General features: G+C 36.1%; 1 protein-coding gene across 17 annotated transcripts in view; it reads left to right on the top strand.

The window, feature by feature from the left end:
* Suco (SUN domain containing ossification factor) overlaps positions 1 to 20,104 on the top strand; it is a 65,107-nt gene that overhangs the window by 15,092 nt on the left and 29,911 nt on the right. For 9 of the 17 annotated variants that reach the window (XR_015635280.1, XR_015635278.1, XM_087581244.1 and 6 more), the window contains 7 exons: positions 1,930 to 2,084; positions 3,735 to 3,872; positions 4,257 to 4,407; positions 7,202 to 7,325; positions 14,909 to 15,033; positions 15,501 to 15,568; positions 19,535 to 19,642. Coding sequence is in view for 13 of the 17 variants with exons in the window: in XM_087581244.1 (XP_087437370.1) it covers positions 1,930 to 2,084; positions 3,735 to 3,872; positions 4,257 to 4,407; positions 7,202 to 7,325; positions 14,909 to 15,033; positions 15,501 to 15,568; positions 19,535 to 19,642 (869 nt within the window). In the remaining 4 variants the exon portion in view is untranslated. Of the gene's footprint in view, positions 1 to 1,929; positions 2,085 to 3,734; positions 3,873 to 4,256; positions 4,408 to 7,201; positions 7,326 to 14,896; positions 15,034 to 15,500; positions 15,569 to 19,534; positions 19,643 to 20,104 lie in introns of all 17 variants that reach the window. The other 8 variants (XR_015635279.1, XR_015635277.1, XM_087581242.1 and 5 more) reach the window with 1 other exon arrangement.

The following is a 20,104-nucleotide window of genomic DNA, read 5'->3' as shown; positions in this document are numbered from 1 at the left end:
TAGTGAATAAATACTATAAACCTAGTAGAATGCTGATACATCTGGAAACCATTTAACCTAAGAGGTTGAAAGAACTAGGGATATTTGATATGGAGACAGAAAGATTAAGAAAAAACAAAACATTTTATAGATTAAAAATGTTCATCTTGGGACTAGAGAGATAGCTCAGTGGTTGAGATCACTGACTGCTCTTCCCCCCAACCAGTTGGTGTCTCACAACTGTCTATAATAGGATCCAGTGCCCTCTTCTGGTGTGTTTGAAGACAACTACAATATACTCATATACATAAAATAAATAATTATTTAAAAAATGTTCATCTCAGAATGAGGGAGTTTCATTTTATTAGATTTGGAAAATATTTGCCAAAGATTTAGGTGCAGACTAAAAGACTGCTGTCTGTTGCCTTTCTAATTACAGGACTATCCTGAAGCTCCTGTAATTGAAGTCGAGAATAGTGGCTCTCAGCCTTGGGTTTGATCCCCACAGGGGTTGCATATCGGATATTTGTTATGATTCTTAACAGTAGCAGAATTACAGTTATAAAGTAGTAGCAAAATAACTTTATGGTTGGGGATCACCAAAACATGAAGAACTATATTAAAGGTTTGCAGCATTAGGAAGATTGAGAACCACTGGTCTAGAAGCTTTTATTGCAAATGTTTTGAAATTGTGTAGCATCTCTTATTCCTGTGTTAATAGCATAGTAGTCATTAGGTCCTTTGCCTATGGAGCTTTCGAAATGTGAGTGATTGGTAAGATTTACTGTTAAGTACAAAATACATGTTGAAGTTTAAGGACTGAGTTTAACAGGAATGTAAAATACCACTTTTTAAAACTTTGAATATGTGTGAAATAATACAGTATTTGATAATGTCCTTTCCTAAAGATTTCTACCTTTAAAAACAAACCACTGTTATTTGTAAAAATTTTACTTCTACTAGTTCTCCAAATGATCACATTTTGAATACTGTTGACATTGTCTTGTGTCTTCTTTTTGCTCCCAAACTGGCTCACCTAATTTTCAAAGCCTATCTCATCCAGTCCGTAGTAGTTCATAGTTTTTCTTTCCTTGAACTTGGTGTGAATTTTTCTTACTTGTTATTCTTTGTTATACTTTTAAGTGCATTATGTGCTAAATACTGGGACTATTAGAATCAAGAGAACATTCTCCTTATTTAATACATTTTTATTGTAATCGAAAACAATGGGAAGACAGAGAATACCAGTTGACTACCATGGGTGCTGTGATGACACTGAGTATGGAACAGTGGAAGCACAAAGGAAGGGAGCAGGCAAATTCCAGCATGGCTGGAGCTGATAAAGGTTTTCAGATCTGAGTAGCTGTTCAGTCGATTTCTGAGGGGTGAATGATCTAGAACATTTAAGACCGAAAGAAAAGCAAATTCTTTATTGTGTTGTAATACTTGTGCATATCTTATATTCTTATTTGTTGATACACAGTTTTCCATAAACACTTTAGGGATAAAAGAACTGTATCATACCATTTTATATATTTACATAGGATTCCATAGTTACTAGTAGCACAGTATTAAATAGAAATGGAATTACTTGTAGAATCTAATACAGCCGTGTCTGCTAATTTATGAAAAATGTGCAGGTTCTGTATTAGAATATGAAATAAAATTCTAAGGGTAGTAATGTTGAAAGAAAGGATTTTGTGTGTGTGTGTGTGTGTGTGTGTGTGTTTTTGTGTTTGTGTTTGTGTGTGTGTGTGTGCGTGTAAAAGTATTTGTTTTAAGTAATTATCTTTAGCTCTGGAGAATTAAACCCAGGATTGCAGTCTATGCGTATTAAGCACTTTACCATTGGACAAAATGCCCTTAGATTATGAACATCATATAGTCATTTTTCAGCTTTCAAAAGTAACTTATTAATCTTAACATTTAATATAACCCTTTAAAAAACAGAATATGGAAACAGCGAAGTTAAGTCTACCTGTGGTTGAAGCACTCCCTACAGTTGATTCGCATGAAGAGTCTTCCAGTGTAGTTGTAGGCAGTGAAAACATCGAAAATAGTTCCAGTTCATCTACCTCAGAAACGACTCCAATCTCAAAGCTTGAGTAAGTCATTATGAAGGGGGAAGAGTGGGGGAAAAAGCAAACACAGCAAATTAGAAACATTTTTTAATAAAACGCCTTAAGATATTCACATCTGATATTTGGGCTAGATAACAGTCATAATTTATTGTATCAATGTCTTACTTGTGTATGTTGAATATAATCTTAATAGTGAGCTTATTCATTCAGCTCAGTAGATGAATAGAATTGATTCTACTGAGTCTCCGCATTGCATAGGTCCTACTTAAGAGAAATTGTACATTTAAAAAAATCTGTGTAGTTACTCAAAAATCAAATGTCAGTTTATTTCCATCAGGTGTTGCCAGCATTCCAGTAATAGTCATGTGTTTGTGTGACTAGCTGTCTTTTTCTAATTTAATAACATTTGAAATACTTAAGCTTAAGTCATCTTTAGTTTAGCAAATCAGTTCTGTGCTTCTGAGTTCATTTGTAATGCCGAGAGAAAAGTCAAACACCCTCACTTAATACTCATTAAGTATTTACTTATTGAGAGAATCAATAATAGTAAGCACGTAAAAGAGTGTTTGGTTCAGAGTAAGAATAAGTGCTACTTTATTGCCACTTCTAAAAATCTTTTTACTGCAATAGAGTCAGGTATTAAATATCTGTATTCTTCAAGAATATAAGGAACTGGGCTGATAGAGTTTGCACAAAGATGGTTTCATTTGGGAATGTTGCTCAGTTATGGAAAAGGGAACAGAAAATATGCTAAGAAGAGTCTAGATAGTATTTCAGAAACTAATTAAGATACTATTTATCTGAACAGTATGCTCTTATTCTCTCATCTTATTAAAAATTATTGATTGGAAAAAATTTTTTAAAAAATCCTGAAAAACTGGAGCAGGGGCTATGCTAAAAGCTGTTACCTGTACACGGGATATGTTCTAGTAGCAGGGCTGCCTTGTCTGGCCTCAGCAAGAGAGGAGAAGTACCTCACTTTGCAGAGACTTGAAGTTCCAAGGTGGGGGGAGGATACCCAAGGGAACCCCCACCGCTCAGAGGAGAAGGGAAGGAGGAAGGGAGAAAGGTTGTTGGAGGGAGTGAATGGGAGAGGGCAGTGAGTGGGATATAAAGTGAATAAGTAAAAAATTAAATTAAATTAAAAATTACTGATTGGTAAATTATAAGGGAAGGGAAATACTGAAATATTGGCACACTTATAATAGTAAAAGTACAGTAAAGCTTCACTGAGATAGCTTGAAATAACTGGTAGATTTTGCTGATTTCAACAGTATTAGATTCAATAGCAGCAGAAATCGAATGTTTAGAGAAGATATACTTAGAAAAAAAGTTTTTATTTTTAGCTGGCCAAATATTCATTTAATATTTTGTTATAAAGTTCTATAGTGTGTTAGGTGAAGGGACACCCATAGATCAGTCAACAGTTGGTTGTTCAGATTTAAAGTAAATATCCCAGGCTGTCTGTGACCTCTCAGTCCTGCTGTTTGGCCTCTTAGGTATTGGGATTAAAAGCATGTGCCATTGTGCCCTATTTAAAAATAATTCTTAAAACATTCTGTAAATTTTTATTATTCTTTCTTGGGCTTAAGTTATGTTTCAACATCATTAGAATTTAAATGTATATTAAGTCTATTAAATCATTGGATTATCATTTTTTCTTTCCTCATTTAGTGAAATAGAAAACTCTGGTACTTTATCTGTAGCCAAGCCAGGTGACACAGAGCAGCCTGAAGCTGACTGTGATGCTGGGGAGGCTGCGGACGCAGATGCTTCCGTGGAGCAGCCTGCTTTCGTCAGTGCACCGGAGAGGTGGGTCTGAGTAGTTCCCTTAGCTGTGGCTCTTTCTGCTTTTTTATCATGACAGTGTCTTTTTGTGTAGACCGCCTAGGCTAACCTAGAACTTTTTGGGTAACCCAGGCTTGCTTCTATCTCAGGATTCTCCTGCCTCAGCCTTCCAAATGCTGGGATTAGAGACCTGCACTAGCACATCTGATTAGTGATATGATTCTACAATAACTGCGGTGTAATTTTTTAAAAAGATGTTTGGTACAAACTTCATTTTACTTTTATTACTGGAATTTTATCTCTTTGTGCTTCTGTTTAGTTGTTCCTTGTGTGTGGTAATCATAACAATTGTGTAAAAGCTTCCTCTCCAGCTAAAATATGTTTAATATATCTTTTGCTTTTAAATAGCCTTGTTGGCCAACATATAGAGAACGTGTCGTCTTCACATGGCAAAGAAAAAGTAACAAAATCAGAGTTTGAATCAAAAGTTTCAGTGAGTGAACAAGATGGCGGTGATCCAAAGTCTGCATTGAATGCTTCAGATACTTTAAAAAATGAGGTTAGTGTGTGAGCTTGGCTGGCTAGTACTCTTTTATGTAATGTACTTTAGGAGTGCAATCTTGAAGAAAATTGCTAAACATATTTTATAAAATTAGGGGTATTAGTCATAAAACTGATGAATTCTGCTTCTGTATATAGCAAGTAGTTACTTCATGATGTTCTGTCTAGTATTTATGTATAAAGGTGTTCCGGAATGGATTCTCTTGGGTTTTATATATAATTATATGACTTTCTGCCCACCTTCAGCTTTTTGGGGCAATATAAGTAAAATTCTGCTTAGGCGGTGTTTTCGATCTCTAGATATACCACAGCCATTAAGTTGAAGAATAGCATTTAATTCAGTGAGAGCAAATATATGCTACTCAGCTAGAATATTTTAAGAGCACATTTTTGGTTTTGTTACTTACTGCAAGGTACAACTGGATGCTAAACCACTGTCTTGAAACTATTCTTACAATAAAGATGGAGTTTATTATAGTGAAGCAGTTGTCTTTACTCTCTCTGAAGTCTACTTTAACTGCCTAGAAGAGCCCAGTAAACACATCTCCTGAGGGGTTGTTAGGACCCCTCTGGTAAGAAAGAACTAGTGAGATGTTTTCATCAACGTGAAAGCAAAATAAATCAAATGAAAGAGTAATTTAAAATGCCAAGCACACCTTCTTATTTATTCCTTTTAGTTTGGGATGTTCCATTCTTTTTAGTGAATTTTCACTTAAACTTCCTAACTTATGTTACAGAGCTTTGTTCTACTCATAGGACTAACTGTGTGTGTCTGTGGGCTTCCTAGACCATAGAAACTCAGTGTTTTGTAGTCTGGTATTTTACACTTGATCTTAGCCAAAAGGCCGAGAAGTGATAGTCTGGTATTTTAAAGAACTCATTTTAATTCCAGTGGAACCTGATCGAGAGTTGTTAAAGTTCAGTTGTCAGATATCACACCTGTAAGGAAAAGTAGGCAAACACTAGAACATGTCTCCTTTGGAGCCCTTGTAGTCTCAGGTACGAATCGAAGCTTGATAGTTGGCTCTCTTTTACATTTACTGCTTCTCAACTATTAGCCAACTGCCTGTGCTAATAGGTAGAAGAATGACATTTTAATTAAGTATATAATTACTTCCTGAGCAAATTAGTATCCCTAAAAGGTAGTCAGAAATAACACATGAGTGTCCAGTTCAGGATAATTCTGCCCAGTTAAGTTCATGTAAGCACTTTGCTCTCTAATACAAGGAGATTGAAGCATGCATTATTCAGACAATTTGCAGGACCTTGGCATGAAGATACACACAGTGCTTGTACACAGTGCATTACAAATTGGTTTTATGGTTTTGTTTGGATTTCTAAATTGGTGAGAGAAACTTTGTTACCTGGATCTTAGAGTTATATGTTATTTTCTTTTGGGAGTGGGGTCTTTATTATCTCAACCAAGTGAACTTTTATAATCACTAAATTATTTACCAGACTTAGTTCTTTAAACAGGCTTTATTAATAAACATATTAAGTTTTTGTTTTGTTTTATAATATATAAATTGTTGAACGATGAAATGAATAAGTAAGTAAATTACTCTGCTTAAGAAAAAACATAGTGTAGCAGTTATAGCTTCTCTTCAGACAATGCTGTCATGCATTTGGTGACTTACTTTGAAACAGTCTGTAATAACATTCATGCATTTATTTAGGTTTTTATGTAAGAGATTGGTCTGTTAATGTTGATAGTTATTCTCCTACAATTATTCATTTGAGGAATAGTCAAGTTTCTGATTTCCCTGTATTAGAAGTAGCACTGCACTGTGCAGTTATGCACATGTCTATTGACATTGCACATGGTGTGGAATTAGTGGGTCTGTAGATCTTGCTAATACTGTATTTTAACACTCCTTCAGCAATCTGATAGATTCCCCATAATGCATTAGATATGTAACACTTTGCCCAACTGTCACACTATAATCTCCACAAACTGATATTATTTGCACCTCTGCTCTCCATACCTTCTCATGATTATTTTATGATTGCATTTTCTTTTTGTTGAATTTATTGCTTCTACTCCTTTCACTGCTTATTTTCAGTTATTCTTTACATTCATTTGTTTGCTATTTAAATGCATTTTAAGTACTTCATTCTCGAGGCTTGTTTCATCCAGCCTATAATCTTCATTTTATTTTTAAATCTACAGAACCAGTGCACCAAGGTTTTAAAAGTGCATTCCATATATCTATTTTTTTAAAAAAATAAATCCTTTTACTAGCACGTAACACAATTTCTATATTCTTTTAAAGCATTAAGTCTTGGGCTTTTAAAATAACATTTTAAACATCTACTTTAGGGGTTGGGGATTTAGCTCAGTGGTAGAGCGCTTGCCTAGCAAGCACAAGGCCTGGGTTCGGTCCCCAGCTCTGAAGAAAAGAAAAGAAAAAAAAAATCTACTTTAAAATTTTTATGCATATGATACTTGTTAACGATTTTGGAAAACAATATGCTAATCTAAAATTACTATTTTGATAAGTAAGTATGACTTAGATTTAAGGGAGGTTGTACTATAAGTATACTCTGCTGAGTAATGAATTTGATTAGGATATAGCATTCTGTTTTGTTTTAAAATAAGTTATATTTATATTATTAACATAATTTTTTGGTGCTTAAAGTTTCAGTTCTTTTACGTGAATTTGAATTTTTAAGTAAATCAATATTTCATTTTAAATAGTATTCATTATAAAATTAAACTTTTATTTATTGTTAAAGAAGCATTTGTGCTCAGCTTCATTATTAATTATTTTGGGGGGGTACATTTCTTTCAGAGCTCTGATTATACAAAACCACGAGAAACTGACCCTACATCTGTTACAAGTCCCAAAGACCCAGAAGATATACCCACATTTGATGAGTGGAAGAAGAAAGTTATGGAAGTAGAGAAAGAAAAAAGTAAGAAAGCATTGGAATTTAAAAACATTTTTTTTTCTTTTCTATTTTTCGGAGCTGGGGACCAAACCCAGGGCCTTGCGCTTGCTAGGCAAGCGCTCTACCACTGAGCTAAATCCCCAACCCCCCAAAATTTTTTTTATTGGATATTTTACTTATTTACATTTCAAATGCTATCCCCTTTCCCAGTTTTCTTTCCAGAAAACCAATATCTCCTTCTCCCTTCCCCCTGCTTCTATGAGGGTGCTCCCCCACCCACTCACTGACTCCTGCCTCCCTACCCTGGCATTCCCCTACACTGGGGAATTGAGCCTTCACAGGACCAAGGGCCTTTCCTCCCATTGATGCCTGACAAGGCCATACTCGGTTACATATGCAGCTTGAGCCATGTGTACTCTTTGGTTGGTGGTTTAGTCCCTGGAAGCTCTGGGGGGGTATGGTTGGTTGATACTGTTTTTCTTCCTATGGGTTGCAAACCTCTTCAGCTCCTTCAGTCCTTTCTCTAACTCTCCTGTATTGGGGTCTCTGTACTCATTCTAATGGTTGACTGTGAGCATCTGCCTCTGTATTTGTCAGGCTCTGGCAGAGCCTCTTCAGGAGACTGTTATATCAGGCTCCTGTCAGCAAGCACTTCTAGGCGTCTGCAGTAGTGTCTAGGTTTGGTGTCTGTATATGGTGTATATGGGGTGGATCCCCAGGTGGGGCAGTCTCTGGATGGCCTTTCCTTCAGTCTCTGCCCCACACTTTGTTTCTGTATTTCTTTTTTTTCTTTTTTCTTTTTTTTTCGGAGCTGGGGACTGAACCCAGGGCCTTGCGCTTGCTAGGCAAGTGCTCTACCGCTGAGCTAAATCCCCAACCCCGTCTCTGTATTTCTTTAGACCGGAGCAATTCTGGGTTAAAAATGTGGTGATGAGTGGGAGGCCCCATCCCCCAACCAGGGGCCTTGCCTAACCTCTGGATATGGTCTATACAGGTTCTCCCTCCTGTTCGTTGGGCATTTCAGCTATCTCTTAACCACTGGGTCCTGGGAGTCTCTTGCTTTCCTGGCATCTGGGACTTGCTGGTGGCTACCCCAAGTTATCCATTCCCCATGGTACACACCTCTGTTCAATTTCCTGGTCCTCTGTATATCATCCCCCCTCCTCCTATACCTGATCCTGACCCCCTTTTTTCCCCCTCTTCCCCCCTTCTCTTCCTCCCAAGAACTTCCCACCCTCTATCTCACTTGAGTATTTTGTTGCTCCTTTCTAAGAAGGACTGAAGCATCTACACTTTGGTCTTCCTTCTTCTTGAGTTTCATATGGTCTGTGAATTGTATCTTGGGTACTCTAGCTTTTGGGCTAATATCCATTTATCAGTGAATGCATACCATGTATGTTCTTTTGTGACTGGGTTACCTCACTCAGGATGATACTTTCTAGTTCTATCCATTTGCCTAAGAATTTCATGTAGTCATTGATTTTAATAGCTGAGTAGTATTCCATTGTGTAAATGTACCATTACAATTCCATTGTGTAAAGAGCATCTGGTTCTTTCCAGCTTCTGGCTATTATAAATAAGGCTGCTATGAACATAGTGGAGCATGTGTCCTTGTTATATGTTGGGGCATCTTTTGGGTGTATGCCCAGGAGTGGTATAGATGGGTTCTCAGGTAGCAGTATGTCCAATTTTTCTGAGGAATTGCCAGAGTGATTTCCAGACTGATTCGATTTGTTTAGCTCTGTAGCCCATTTTTTAAGAGGGTTATTTGGCTCTCTTCTTGAGTTCTTTGGATATTTTGGATATTAGTCCTCTATTGGATGTAGGGTTGGTAAAGATCTTTTCCCAATCTGTTGATTGCCATTTTGTCTTAATGACAGTGTCCTTTGCCTTACAGAAGCTTTGCAGTTTTATGAGGTCCCATTTGTCAATTCTTGATCTTAGAGCATGAGCCATTGGTCTTCTGTTCAGGACATTTTTCCCTGTGCCTATGTGTTCCAGGCTCCTCCCCACTTTCTCTTGTATTAATTTGGGTGTATCTGGTTTTAAGTAGAGGTCCTTGATCCACTTGAACTTGTGCTTTGTACAGGGTAATAAGCATGGATTGATCTGCATTCTTCTACATGCTGATCTACAATTGAACCAGCACCCTTTGTTGAAAATGCTGTTGTTTTTCCACTGGATGGTTTTATTTCCTTTGTCAAAGGTCAAGTGACCATAGGTGTGTGGGTTCATTTCTGGGTCTTCAGTTCTATTCCATTGATCTATTTGCCTGTCTCTGCACCATACCATTACAGTTTGTATCACTATTGCTCAGTAATACAGCTTGAGGTCAGGGATGGTGATTCCCTGAGAAGTTCTTTTATTGTTGAGAATAGTTTTTGCTATCCTGGGTCTTTTGGTATTCCAAATGAATTTACAAATTGCTCTTTTTAACTTTGTGGAAAATAGAGTTGAATTTTGATGGGGATTACATTGAATCATTAGATTGCTTTTGACAAGATGGCCACTTTTATATTAATTCTGCCAATCCATGAGCATGGGAGGTCTTTCCATCTTCTGAGATTTTCTTCAATTTCTTTCTTCAGAGACTTGAAGTTCTTGTCATACAGATCTTTCACTTCCTTGGTTAGAGTCACACTGAGGTATTTTATATTATTTGTGACTATTGTGAAGGGTGTTGTTTTCCTAATTTCTTTCACAGCCTGTTTAGCCTTTGAGTGGAGAAAGACTACTGATTTATTTAAGTTAATTTTATATCCAGCCACTTTGCTAAAGTTGTTTGTCAGGTTTAGGAGTTCTCTGGTGGAATTTTGGGGTCACTTAAGTATACTATCATACATCTGCAAATAGTGATATTTTGATTTCTTCCTTTCCAATTTGTATCCCTTTGACATCCTTTTGTTGTCCAGTTGCTCAGGACTTCAAGTACTATATTGAATAGATAGGAAGAGAAAGGGCAGCCTTGTCTAGTCCCTGATTTTAGTGGGAATTGCTTTAAGTTTCCCTTCATTAAGTTTGATAATGGCTACTGGTTTGCTGAATATTGCTTTTTACTATTTTTTAAAATTTATTTTATGTATATGAGTGTACTATAGATGTCTTCAGACACACCAGAAAAGGGCATCAGATCCCATTATCACAGATGGTTGTGAGCCACCATGTGGTTGCTGGGAATTGAACTCAGGACCTCTGGAAGAGCAGTCAGTGCTCTTAACTGCTGAGCCATCTCTCTAGCCCTGCTTTTACTATGTTTATGTATGGGCCTTGAATTCCTGATCTTTCTAAGACTTTTACCATGAAAGGGTGTTGAATTTTGTCAAATGCTTTCTCAGCATCTAATGAGATGATCATGTGGTTTTTTGTTTTTCCCTTTGAGTTTGTTTATATAGTAGATTACGTTGATGGCTTTCCATATATTGAATCATCCCCGCATCCCTGGGATGAAGCCTACTGATCATGGTAGATTTCCATTTTGATGTGTTCTTGGATTCAGTTTGCAATAATTTTAATTGAGTATTTTTGCATCAATATTTATAAGGGAAATTTGTCTGATATTCTCTCTTTGTTGGTTCTTTGTGTGGTTTAGGTGTAAGAGTAATTGTGGCTTCACAGAACGAATTGGGTAGGATTCCTTCTGTTTCTTTCTATTTTGTGAAATAGTTTGATGAGTATTAATAGTAGGTCTTCTTTAAAGGTCTGATAGAATTCTGCACTAAACCCATCTGGTCCTGGGCTTCTTTTTGGTTGGGAAACTTTTGATGACTACTTCTATTTCTTTAGGCGTTATTGGTCTGTTTAGATGGTTTATCTGATTCTGACTTAACTTTGGTACCTGGTATCTGTCTAGAAAATTGTCCATGTCCTCCAGATTTTCCAGTTTTGTTGAGTATAGACTTTTGTAGTAGGATCTGATGATTTTTTGTGTTTCCTCCATTTGTGTTGTTAGTCTCCCTTTTTATTTCTGATGTTAATTTGGATACTCTGTGCCCTCTGGTTAGTATGGCTAAGGGTTTATCTATCTTGTTGATTTTCTCAAAGAACCAGCTCCTGGTTTCGTTGATTCTTTGTATAGCTCTTTTTTGTTTCTACGTGGTTGATTTCAGCCCTGAGTTTGATTATTTCCTGCCTTCTACTCCTCTTGGGTATATTTGCTTCTTTTTGTTCTAGAGCTTTTAGGTGTGCTGTCAAGCTGCTGACATATGTGCTCTCCTGTTTCTTTTTGGAGGCACTCAGAGCTATGAGTTTTTCTCTTAGCACTGCTTTCATTGTGTCCCATAAGTTTGGGTATGTTCCTTCATTTTCTTTTTTTTTCTCTTTTTCTTTTCTTTTTTTCGGAGCTGGGGACCGAAACCAGGGCCTTGCACTTGCTTTACCACTGAGCTAAATCCTCAACTCCGCTCCTTCATTTTCATTAAATTCCAAGAAGTCTTTAATTTATTTCTTTATTTCTTCCTTGACCAAGTTATCATTGAGTAGAGCATTGTTTAGCTTCCATTTGTATGTGAACTTTCTGTTGTTATTGAAGACCAGCCTTAGTCCATGGTAATCTGATAGGATGCGTGGAATTATTTCTATCATCTTCTATCTGTTGAGGCCTGTTTTGTTACGGATTATATGGTTAATTTAGAAGGTACCATGAGGTGCTAAGAAAAAGGTATATTCTTTCGTTTTAGGATGAAATGTTCTGTAGATATCTGTTAAATCCATTTGGTTCATAATTTTTGTTACTTTCCTTGTTTCTCTGTTTAGGTTCTGTTTCCCTGATCTGTACATTGAAGAGAGTGGGGTGTTGAAGTCTTCCACTATTACTGTGTGAGGTGCAGTGTGTGCTTTGAGCTTTAGTAAGGTTTCTTCTATGAATGTGGGTACCCTTGTATTTGGAGCACATGTTCATAATTGAGAGTTCATCTTGGTAGATTTTTTTTCTTTGACTAATTTGGAGTGTCCTTTCTCTCCTTTTTTGATAATTTTGGTTGGAAGTTGATTTTATTCAATATTAGAATAGCTACTCGAGTTTGTTTCTTGGGACCATTTGCTTGGAGGATTTTTTTTTTTTTTTCATCCTTTTACTCTGAGGTGGTGTCTGTCTTTGTCACTCAGGTGTGTTTTCTGTATGCAGTAAAATGCTGGGTCGTGTTTGTGTAGCCAGTCTGTTTGTCTATGCATTTTTATTGGGAAATTGAGCTCATTGAATGTTAGAGATATTAGGGAAAAGTGACTGTTGCTTTCTGTTATTTTTGTTGTTAGAGGTGGAATTATGTTTATGTGGCTATCTTCTTTTGGGTTTGTTGAAAGAAGAATTACTTTCTTGCTTTTTCTAGGGTATAGTTTCCCTTTTTGTGTTGGCGTTTTTCATCTATTATCCTTTGTAAGGCTTGATTTGTTGAAAGATATTGTGCACATTTGTTTTAGTCATGGAATATCTTGGTTTCTCCATCTATGTTAATTGAGAATTTTGCTGGGTATAGTAGCCTGGACTGACATTTGCGTTCTCTTAGGGTCTGTATGACATCTGCCCAGGATCTTCTGGCTTTCATAGTCTCTGGTGAGAAGTCTGGTGTAATTCTGATAGGTCTGCCTTTATATGTCACTTGACCTTTTCCCCTTACTGCTCTTAATATTCTTTCTTTGTTTTGTGCATTTGGTGTTTTGTATGTGATGGATTATCTAGATTATCTTTTCTGGTCTAATCTATTTGGAGTTCTGTAGGCTTCTTGTATGTTTATGGGCATATCTTTCTTAAGGTTAAGGAAGTTTTCTTCTATAATTTTGTTGAATATATTTAGTGGCCCCTTAAGTTGGGAGTCTTCACTCTCTTCTATACCTATTATCCTTAGTTTGATCTTCTCATTGTGTCTTGGTTTTCCCAGATGTTTTGGATTAGAATCTTTGTGCATTTTGCATTTTCTTTGACAGTTGTGACAATGTTTTCTATGGTATCTTCTGCCCTTGAGATTCTCTCTTCCATCTTTTGTATTCTGTTGGTGATGCTTGCATCTGTAACTCCTGATCGCTTTTCTAGGTTTTATATCTCCAGGGTTGGTTCCCTTTGTGATTTCTTTATTTCTGTTTTCAATTTTAGATCCTGGATGGTTTTGTTCAATTCCTTCACCTATTTGGTCATGTTTTCCTGTAATTCTCTAAGGGATTTTTGTGTTAATCCTTGTTTACCTGCATTCTTCAGTATTTATTTGTCCTTCTTAAAGTCATCTAACATCATCATGAGGTGTGATTTAAATCCAAATCTTGCTTTCCTGATGTGTTGGAATTTCTGGGACTTGCTGTGGTGGGAGAACTGGATTCTGATGATGCCAAGTAGCCTCATTTTCTGTTGCTTATGTTTTTGCACTTGCCTCTTAACATCTGGTTGTCTCTGGTGTTAGTTGGTCTGGCAGTCTCTGACTGGAACTTGTCCCTCCTGTGCACCTGTGATCTTGGGTTTTTCAGCATTCCTGGGAGACCACCTCTCTCTGGAAGGTAATAGAGTACAGAGAGCTGTGATTATAGGTGAGACAACATTCCTGGGACACCAGTTCTCTCCAGGGGGTGCTTGGGTATGGAGAGCTGTGGTGCAGCCTTAGCTCAGGGGCAGAGACCAGAAGGATCCTGTCCCAGACCGCTCCATGGTTCCTGTGCCCTTGGGCTCCTGGTGGGTCCAGTTATTGGAGCAAAAGTGGTGGTCTCACCTGTGATCTTAGGAGTGACAGCACTCCTGGGAATCCAGCTCTCTCCAGGCGGGATTTGGTTATAGAGAGCTATGACCCAGCCTTAACTCTGGGGGCAAATGGAGACCAGAAGTTTAATTTTTTTTATTTGAGCAGGTGGTTTAAATAAATGTTTTCTCTTTCTAATTATAAAATAACATTTCTAAAAACTTCATCATAGAATTACCACATTGCTGCTGATTATACTGCCATTTACTGTTGGTGCACAGTTGTTAGCAATTATCTAATGATAGTAAAATAATAAGAGTAATAATATCACTCCCAATCTGTGGGGAGAAAACTTCTGTGGGGACATAGAAAGTTCAGTCAGAAAGCTTTAAACCTTTTTCATAATAATTCTGAGATAAGAATTCTTGATGTTGGGCGTAGAAGTAGAAGAAAACATAAAGCCAATAAGGCTGTATTCTCATGGGAAATCTTTATGTTCTTTTATTAGACATAATTCAGGAACTGGGAATTTTTATTCCAGATATGTCAAAGCAGTTTGAATTTCTAGTTTGTTAGTTGTGAGATAGAATCTCTCTACGTAACTTTGGCTGGCTTGAGCTAGCTGTGAATACAGACTAGCTTCAAACTCATGGCAACCCTCCTTGCATGGCCTCTCAAATGCTGGATTATGAGCATGTGCCACCAGGTCTGGCTTGGGTTTCTCATGTATTTTAAAGCTATATTTTTAGGAATTAAAACCTGTTCCTTTCTGGAAAGTAGCATGTTAGTTTTGAGATGATTGTGTTGCAGTAGGCCGAGTGAGGGTGTACTTCAGTCGTAATCATCGTGTGTGTTTACAGTAAGGTCTGTCTACAGGTCAGTCGTTGTGGGCCGAGGGTGTACTTCAATCGTAATCATCATGTGTGTGTTTACAATAAGGTCTGTCTACAGGTCAGTCGTTGCACCCATCTTCTAATGGAGGTCCACATGCCACCAAAAAGGTCCAGAAAAATAGAAATAATTATGCCTCTGTAGAATGCGGTGCCAAAATTTTGGCAGCTAATCCGGAAGCCAAGGTACTTAAAGTATATGTTTTCTTTTTTTAAAAGAAAATTTAAGAAACTAGTGATTTTATTAAAAGCAGACATTGGTGTGACAGTAACTATTACAATATGAATTGTTTTTAACATATTAATATAAGATTATGCTTTTAAATATTTTATAGTATAAATTTTTTGTTATATTAGTTGATAACATTACACCTTTAAAAATAATTTAATATTCTGTATGCAGCTTTAAAAATAGCTCATGAAAAATTATTCTCCTTTATAATGGCATTATAATTTTTAAAAGGGCAAGTTGATATAAGGCTAATTTAATGCTATTATAGCCTTAACTGGTAAATTTTAACCATTTATTTTTTCTCCACAAGTATTCTATCTTAGCTTCATTTTATAAGTCAAAAGTACAGGAATTCCACAAAATTTTAGAATTGAAGTATTTTTAAGCTGCTTTTCTTTATTTTCTTTGCCTCTTGAAATAGAGCACATCTGCTATTCTTATAGAAAATATGGATCTTTATATGCTGAATCCTTGCAGCACTAAAATATGGTAAGTAATTAAAATTTTACAAAGCATATTTTATACGTGAACATCTTTATTGGGATAAGGTTGAAATATTTGTGTAATTTAATAAGCATTTATGATTGATCAATATTGATATTACTCCCAAATTAAGAACAAGATGCCTTTTCTTTTAAGGAGATAGAAGTGCTAACAGTGACAGGTTTGGTCAGAAGACTAGGTTGTCTCAAAGAGCTAGATATGAAGGAGAAATTCTTAGGTGATTTCTGGACTGAATCTTAAAGGACATACAGGAGGTAGTAGATTATTGGGTCACCATGTTTTAATAGGACCTATCTTCTGGATGACTGTGTAGAAGCAATTTAATTGTGACAAGAAGGTCCAAGTAGAATAGTGTAATGATGAGGCTGGAGCATTAATCGAGCTATGTGGCTACAGTCAGACTCTTTGGTACTGTATGTACTCAACATGACAGTGTGCATGCATCTCTGTCTCTGTCTCTCAGGCACACACACTTGCACAATGTGCTTGTATATGGGAGTACATGTTTGTTTGTGTGGATGGAGGTGTGTCTTCTTTGATCAGTCTCTACTTGAACCCAGAGTTTGCCGATCCCACTAGTCTAGTTAGCCGGCTGGCTCCAAGTATTTTCTGGGATTACTGGCAGCTGTTGCACTCACTCAGATTTTACGTTGGTGCTGGGAATCTAAATAATTGTCCTAAAACTTGCCTGGTAAGCACTTTGTCTCTGAGCATTCTCCAGTTTTACAGTTCTGTTTTAAAGACCCCCATAATAACAGGAGGGGCCTAGGGACCCTTCCCTTCTCTCTTGAATACCATCAATAAAGTTCGCTGCACCCCCCCCCCCAAAGGGCAGGTAGGTTAGCATTTATACAGAAGTGGCATTATTTCATTAGCATTTCAAGAAAGCTTGTCTTCAAAGAACGACTTCTACAGGAAAATGCAGTCGAAGCAGAGAAATGAGATGGAAGACTATTGTCATAGTTTCAGTCTGAACTCATGACCTTGAGCTAAATAATTGCAGTTTGGGTGCAGAAGAGAGGAATATATCTGAAAGAGATTTAAACAGGTAAAAATGACTATTCAGTAATTAGGAATGTAGAAGAGAAAGACATCTAAGAAATACTCTGTTATTTTGGCTTCACTGCTTTTTCAGTCTTTGATTAATGACTACTATAGACATAACAGTTTATGGGAGAATTAATACGTTTATTACATTGTTTTATTGTTCAAAAGTTCATGTTTAAAAGCCAGTTGAGGGAGCTGGAGAGCTAGCTCAGAGGTTAGGATTGTTTATTATATTTTCAGAAGACCCAGGGTTGTTTTCAAGCACCTACTTGACAGCTCACAAACATCTGTAACTCCCCTCTGGACACTGGGAACCAGCAAACAGTAGTGCCCATGCGTACATGTAGGCATATATACATGTTTGTGTTACAAGCACTTTACCAACTCAGCCATCCCCCAACCCCTTTATGGTGTCTTTTAATAGAACTTTCAACTTGATTTTGGCATCTCTGGAATTTTTTTCTTACATTGTAGAAGAAATTCCATGTGTAGGAAGAATTCATTCCCCACTTACTGGTTCTCTTGTTGGGGTAATTTTTTATTCAGTAATTCACCCTGTTTCTTAACTTAAAACTTTTTAGTACAAATTTTCCTCTCATGCACTTTTGTTACAATGCTGCTCCTCATTGGTCAGTTTATCATTATTTGTATCAGTGTCACAATTTAGTCTTACAGATCTTCATGTCTAGTAGGGCAAAATTTTGTATATTAGGACTTTTTTGTACATTGATTTTTTTATTTTTTGGTGTGTGTGTGTGTGCCTATGATTGATTACTATTATTTTTAGACGTTTCTTGTTGCATTCCTGACTTCCATATGGAGATTTTATTTGAGATTGTGTTAAATCTTTAAATGACAGATACTGAATTTTATTACCAGTAAAATAAGGTTCATTCTTATTGTTTAACATAGTTAACTTTTTTCCATGTATCTTTTCTGAAATGTATTCCTCAGCAGTTTTTTATTACTCTTGTAAGCACCTCTTTCAAGCTGTCGTATATGAAGATGCATTTGACTTATTTATATATATTTATATATGTATATATGTATATATAATGCATATATATAGATAGCTACCTCCTTGTATTTTTTATTGCTAATAATTTTGAAGCCAAGGGGCTTCCCTGTGTGGAAATTCTACATAGTGTTCCTATAAAATAATACTTCAAAAATTTCTGTTCTTTTTTTTTTTTTTTTTTTTTTTTTGGAGCTGGGGATCGAACCCAGGGCCTTGCGCTTCCTAGGCAAGCGCTCTACCACTGAGCTAAATCCCCAACCCCACTTCAAAAATTTCTAATTCTCCCTATCACATTTTATCTTTTCATCAGCATGGTGATTCATCCTTGAAACTTGTTGAATAAAAGAATGACATTTTCAGCTCATGTATTTTAAAGATGGTGCTAACTTTGCACCTTTATTGTTATTTTTAAGTTTTTGATGTCTTAGGGGTGTTTTGCCTGCATGTACATCTTTGTACCACATTATGTGCTAGGTGTTGTAAGTAAGGCAGAAGAGGCATTAGATCCCCTGGAACTGGTGTTAACCTGAAAGTTATACTTGACAGTTGTGGTTACAACCCATTATCTAAAATGTCTGTGATAGAAAGCCATATTCTAGCTACAGCCTGGGAGGTTCTGTTATTAAAAGAAGAAAAAATGTGAAATACTCAATTAGTATCTGTTCAGTGATTGATTCTGTAGAGATAATATTCTTTGCAGTTTGGTATGAGGACAGATGTAATTGTCTAATAAAGTATCTGAGCCAGAGTGAGAATTTGATAAATGTTACTTAGCTCTTTTCTTCACCTTTCTCTGAAGCCTGATTGTTGTTGTTGTTTTAACCATCTCCTGGAACTTAGTTTTACTTTTCTCCAAAATTACACAGTTAATTTTAATATCTTTGATTTCATTCCACTCTGGCAATATCACTCAGCATGTCAAGAAAGCACTTGTCAGGCACAGTAACATGAGTTCAGACTCAGGGGCCAACATGGTGAAAGGGGAGACCTAACTCTCCTGCATGTAGTCTTAAGATGCCACATATATATACACACTAAATGAACGAATGAATCAGTGAAAATTAAATTACATTTGATGAAAAAATTGAATGTTATTCATGAGTTTCTTTTTTCATAAATGTGATGCTTTGTGCAGTTTTGTGTCTGTGGAAACATACTGTTATTATATTTTTTGCCTAAGTGATCATAATGTGACGACATCTTAAGTAGGGCTTGCACATAACTAATCTAATCTATCTATCTATCTATCTATCTATCTATCTATCTATCTATCTATCTATCTTTCTATCTATCTATCTATCTCTATCTATCTTTCTATCTATCTATCTATCTATCTATCTATCTATCTATCTATCTATCTATCTATCTATCTGTTTTTGTCTTTAAGTGTTAGGAATTGAAACATGGGCCTTAATCTTAATGAACATTAGTTGCTTCATTATCTGGAAAGAGAATTTTTAATACTTTTAGCTGAATATATAAATTGACATTTTTGCTTTTTCTTAGTAGCCTTTGCAAAATTTTAATGCAGAGGTGGACATTTGGGGTAGTATTTGGGATAGTTGTTGTCTTCAGATAATTTTAAGAGATATTTTCATAGTAGCTATGGATAAAGATTCTTGTCGGTATATAACATCACAGAATGTTTTCAGTAAAAATCATTTCATTAAGAAAAGAATATCATAGGAGCAAATATCAATGTTCTCTCCTTCTCACTAGATAATGCCTGTCCTGAACAAGGTGTAGGCGTTCTATCAGTGGACACATTAGATTACAAACACTCCTCCTTTGTACCTGTCAGTAGCTTGTGGGTGTCGGTTTATACGGATGTTTACTATGAAGCTTTCATTGCTTATGTAAATAATTGTCTTATTTTCTTCTCGAAGGTTTGTTATTGAGCTTTGTGAGCCAATTCAAGTGAAACAGTTTGATATTGCAAATTATGAATTATTTTCTTCTACTCCCAAAGACTTTCTGGTTTCTATCAGTGACAGGTAAATTTTTAAACTGTTTTCTATAAAGTCCATAATAGAATTTCGGAGTAAAAATTAAGCTCACATGCCAATCTGTTGTCTTCTATCGTTTTACTTTTAATACTAGTTTGTGATAACCTGTGGATTATTAAATGTATTGAAAATGTACACACATATATAAGAGCTTCATTTTCTATCGCAATGTATGTTTTTCGTAAAGTGTTTTAAAAATCTTTTTTACTTGCATGATTATGGAAGAAGTGAAAATCTTAAGTCAGAAAGAGACCTATATTCTGTTCTTGGCAACCCTAAATTTACCATTCTTAGCATTTTAATATATTCTTTTCAGCCTTTCCTGTAAATTTTTTATTCTACTAAAATGAGTATCTTTTTATTTCTTATATCGTGAGAATATTTTGTCCTAAAGTGTAGCAATTTTAATTATAATTCAATTTTATCCTGCAGTGGAGGTGTTTATTTGTA

The sequence above is a fragment of the Rattus norvegicus genome, chromosome 13, assembly GCF_021556685.1.
Source record: "Rattus norvegicus strain SHRSP/BbbUtx chromosome 13, alternate assembly SHRSP_T2T, whole genome shotgun sequence".
Lineage (NCBI taxonomy): Eukaryota > Metazoa > Chordata > Mammalia > Rodentia > Muridae > Rattus > Rattus norvegicus.
This window is presented reverse-complemented; position numbering and strand designations above follow the sequence as displayed.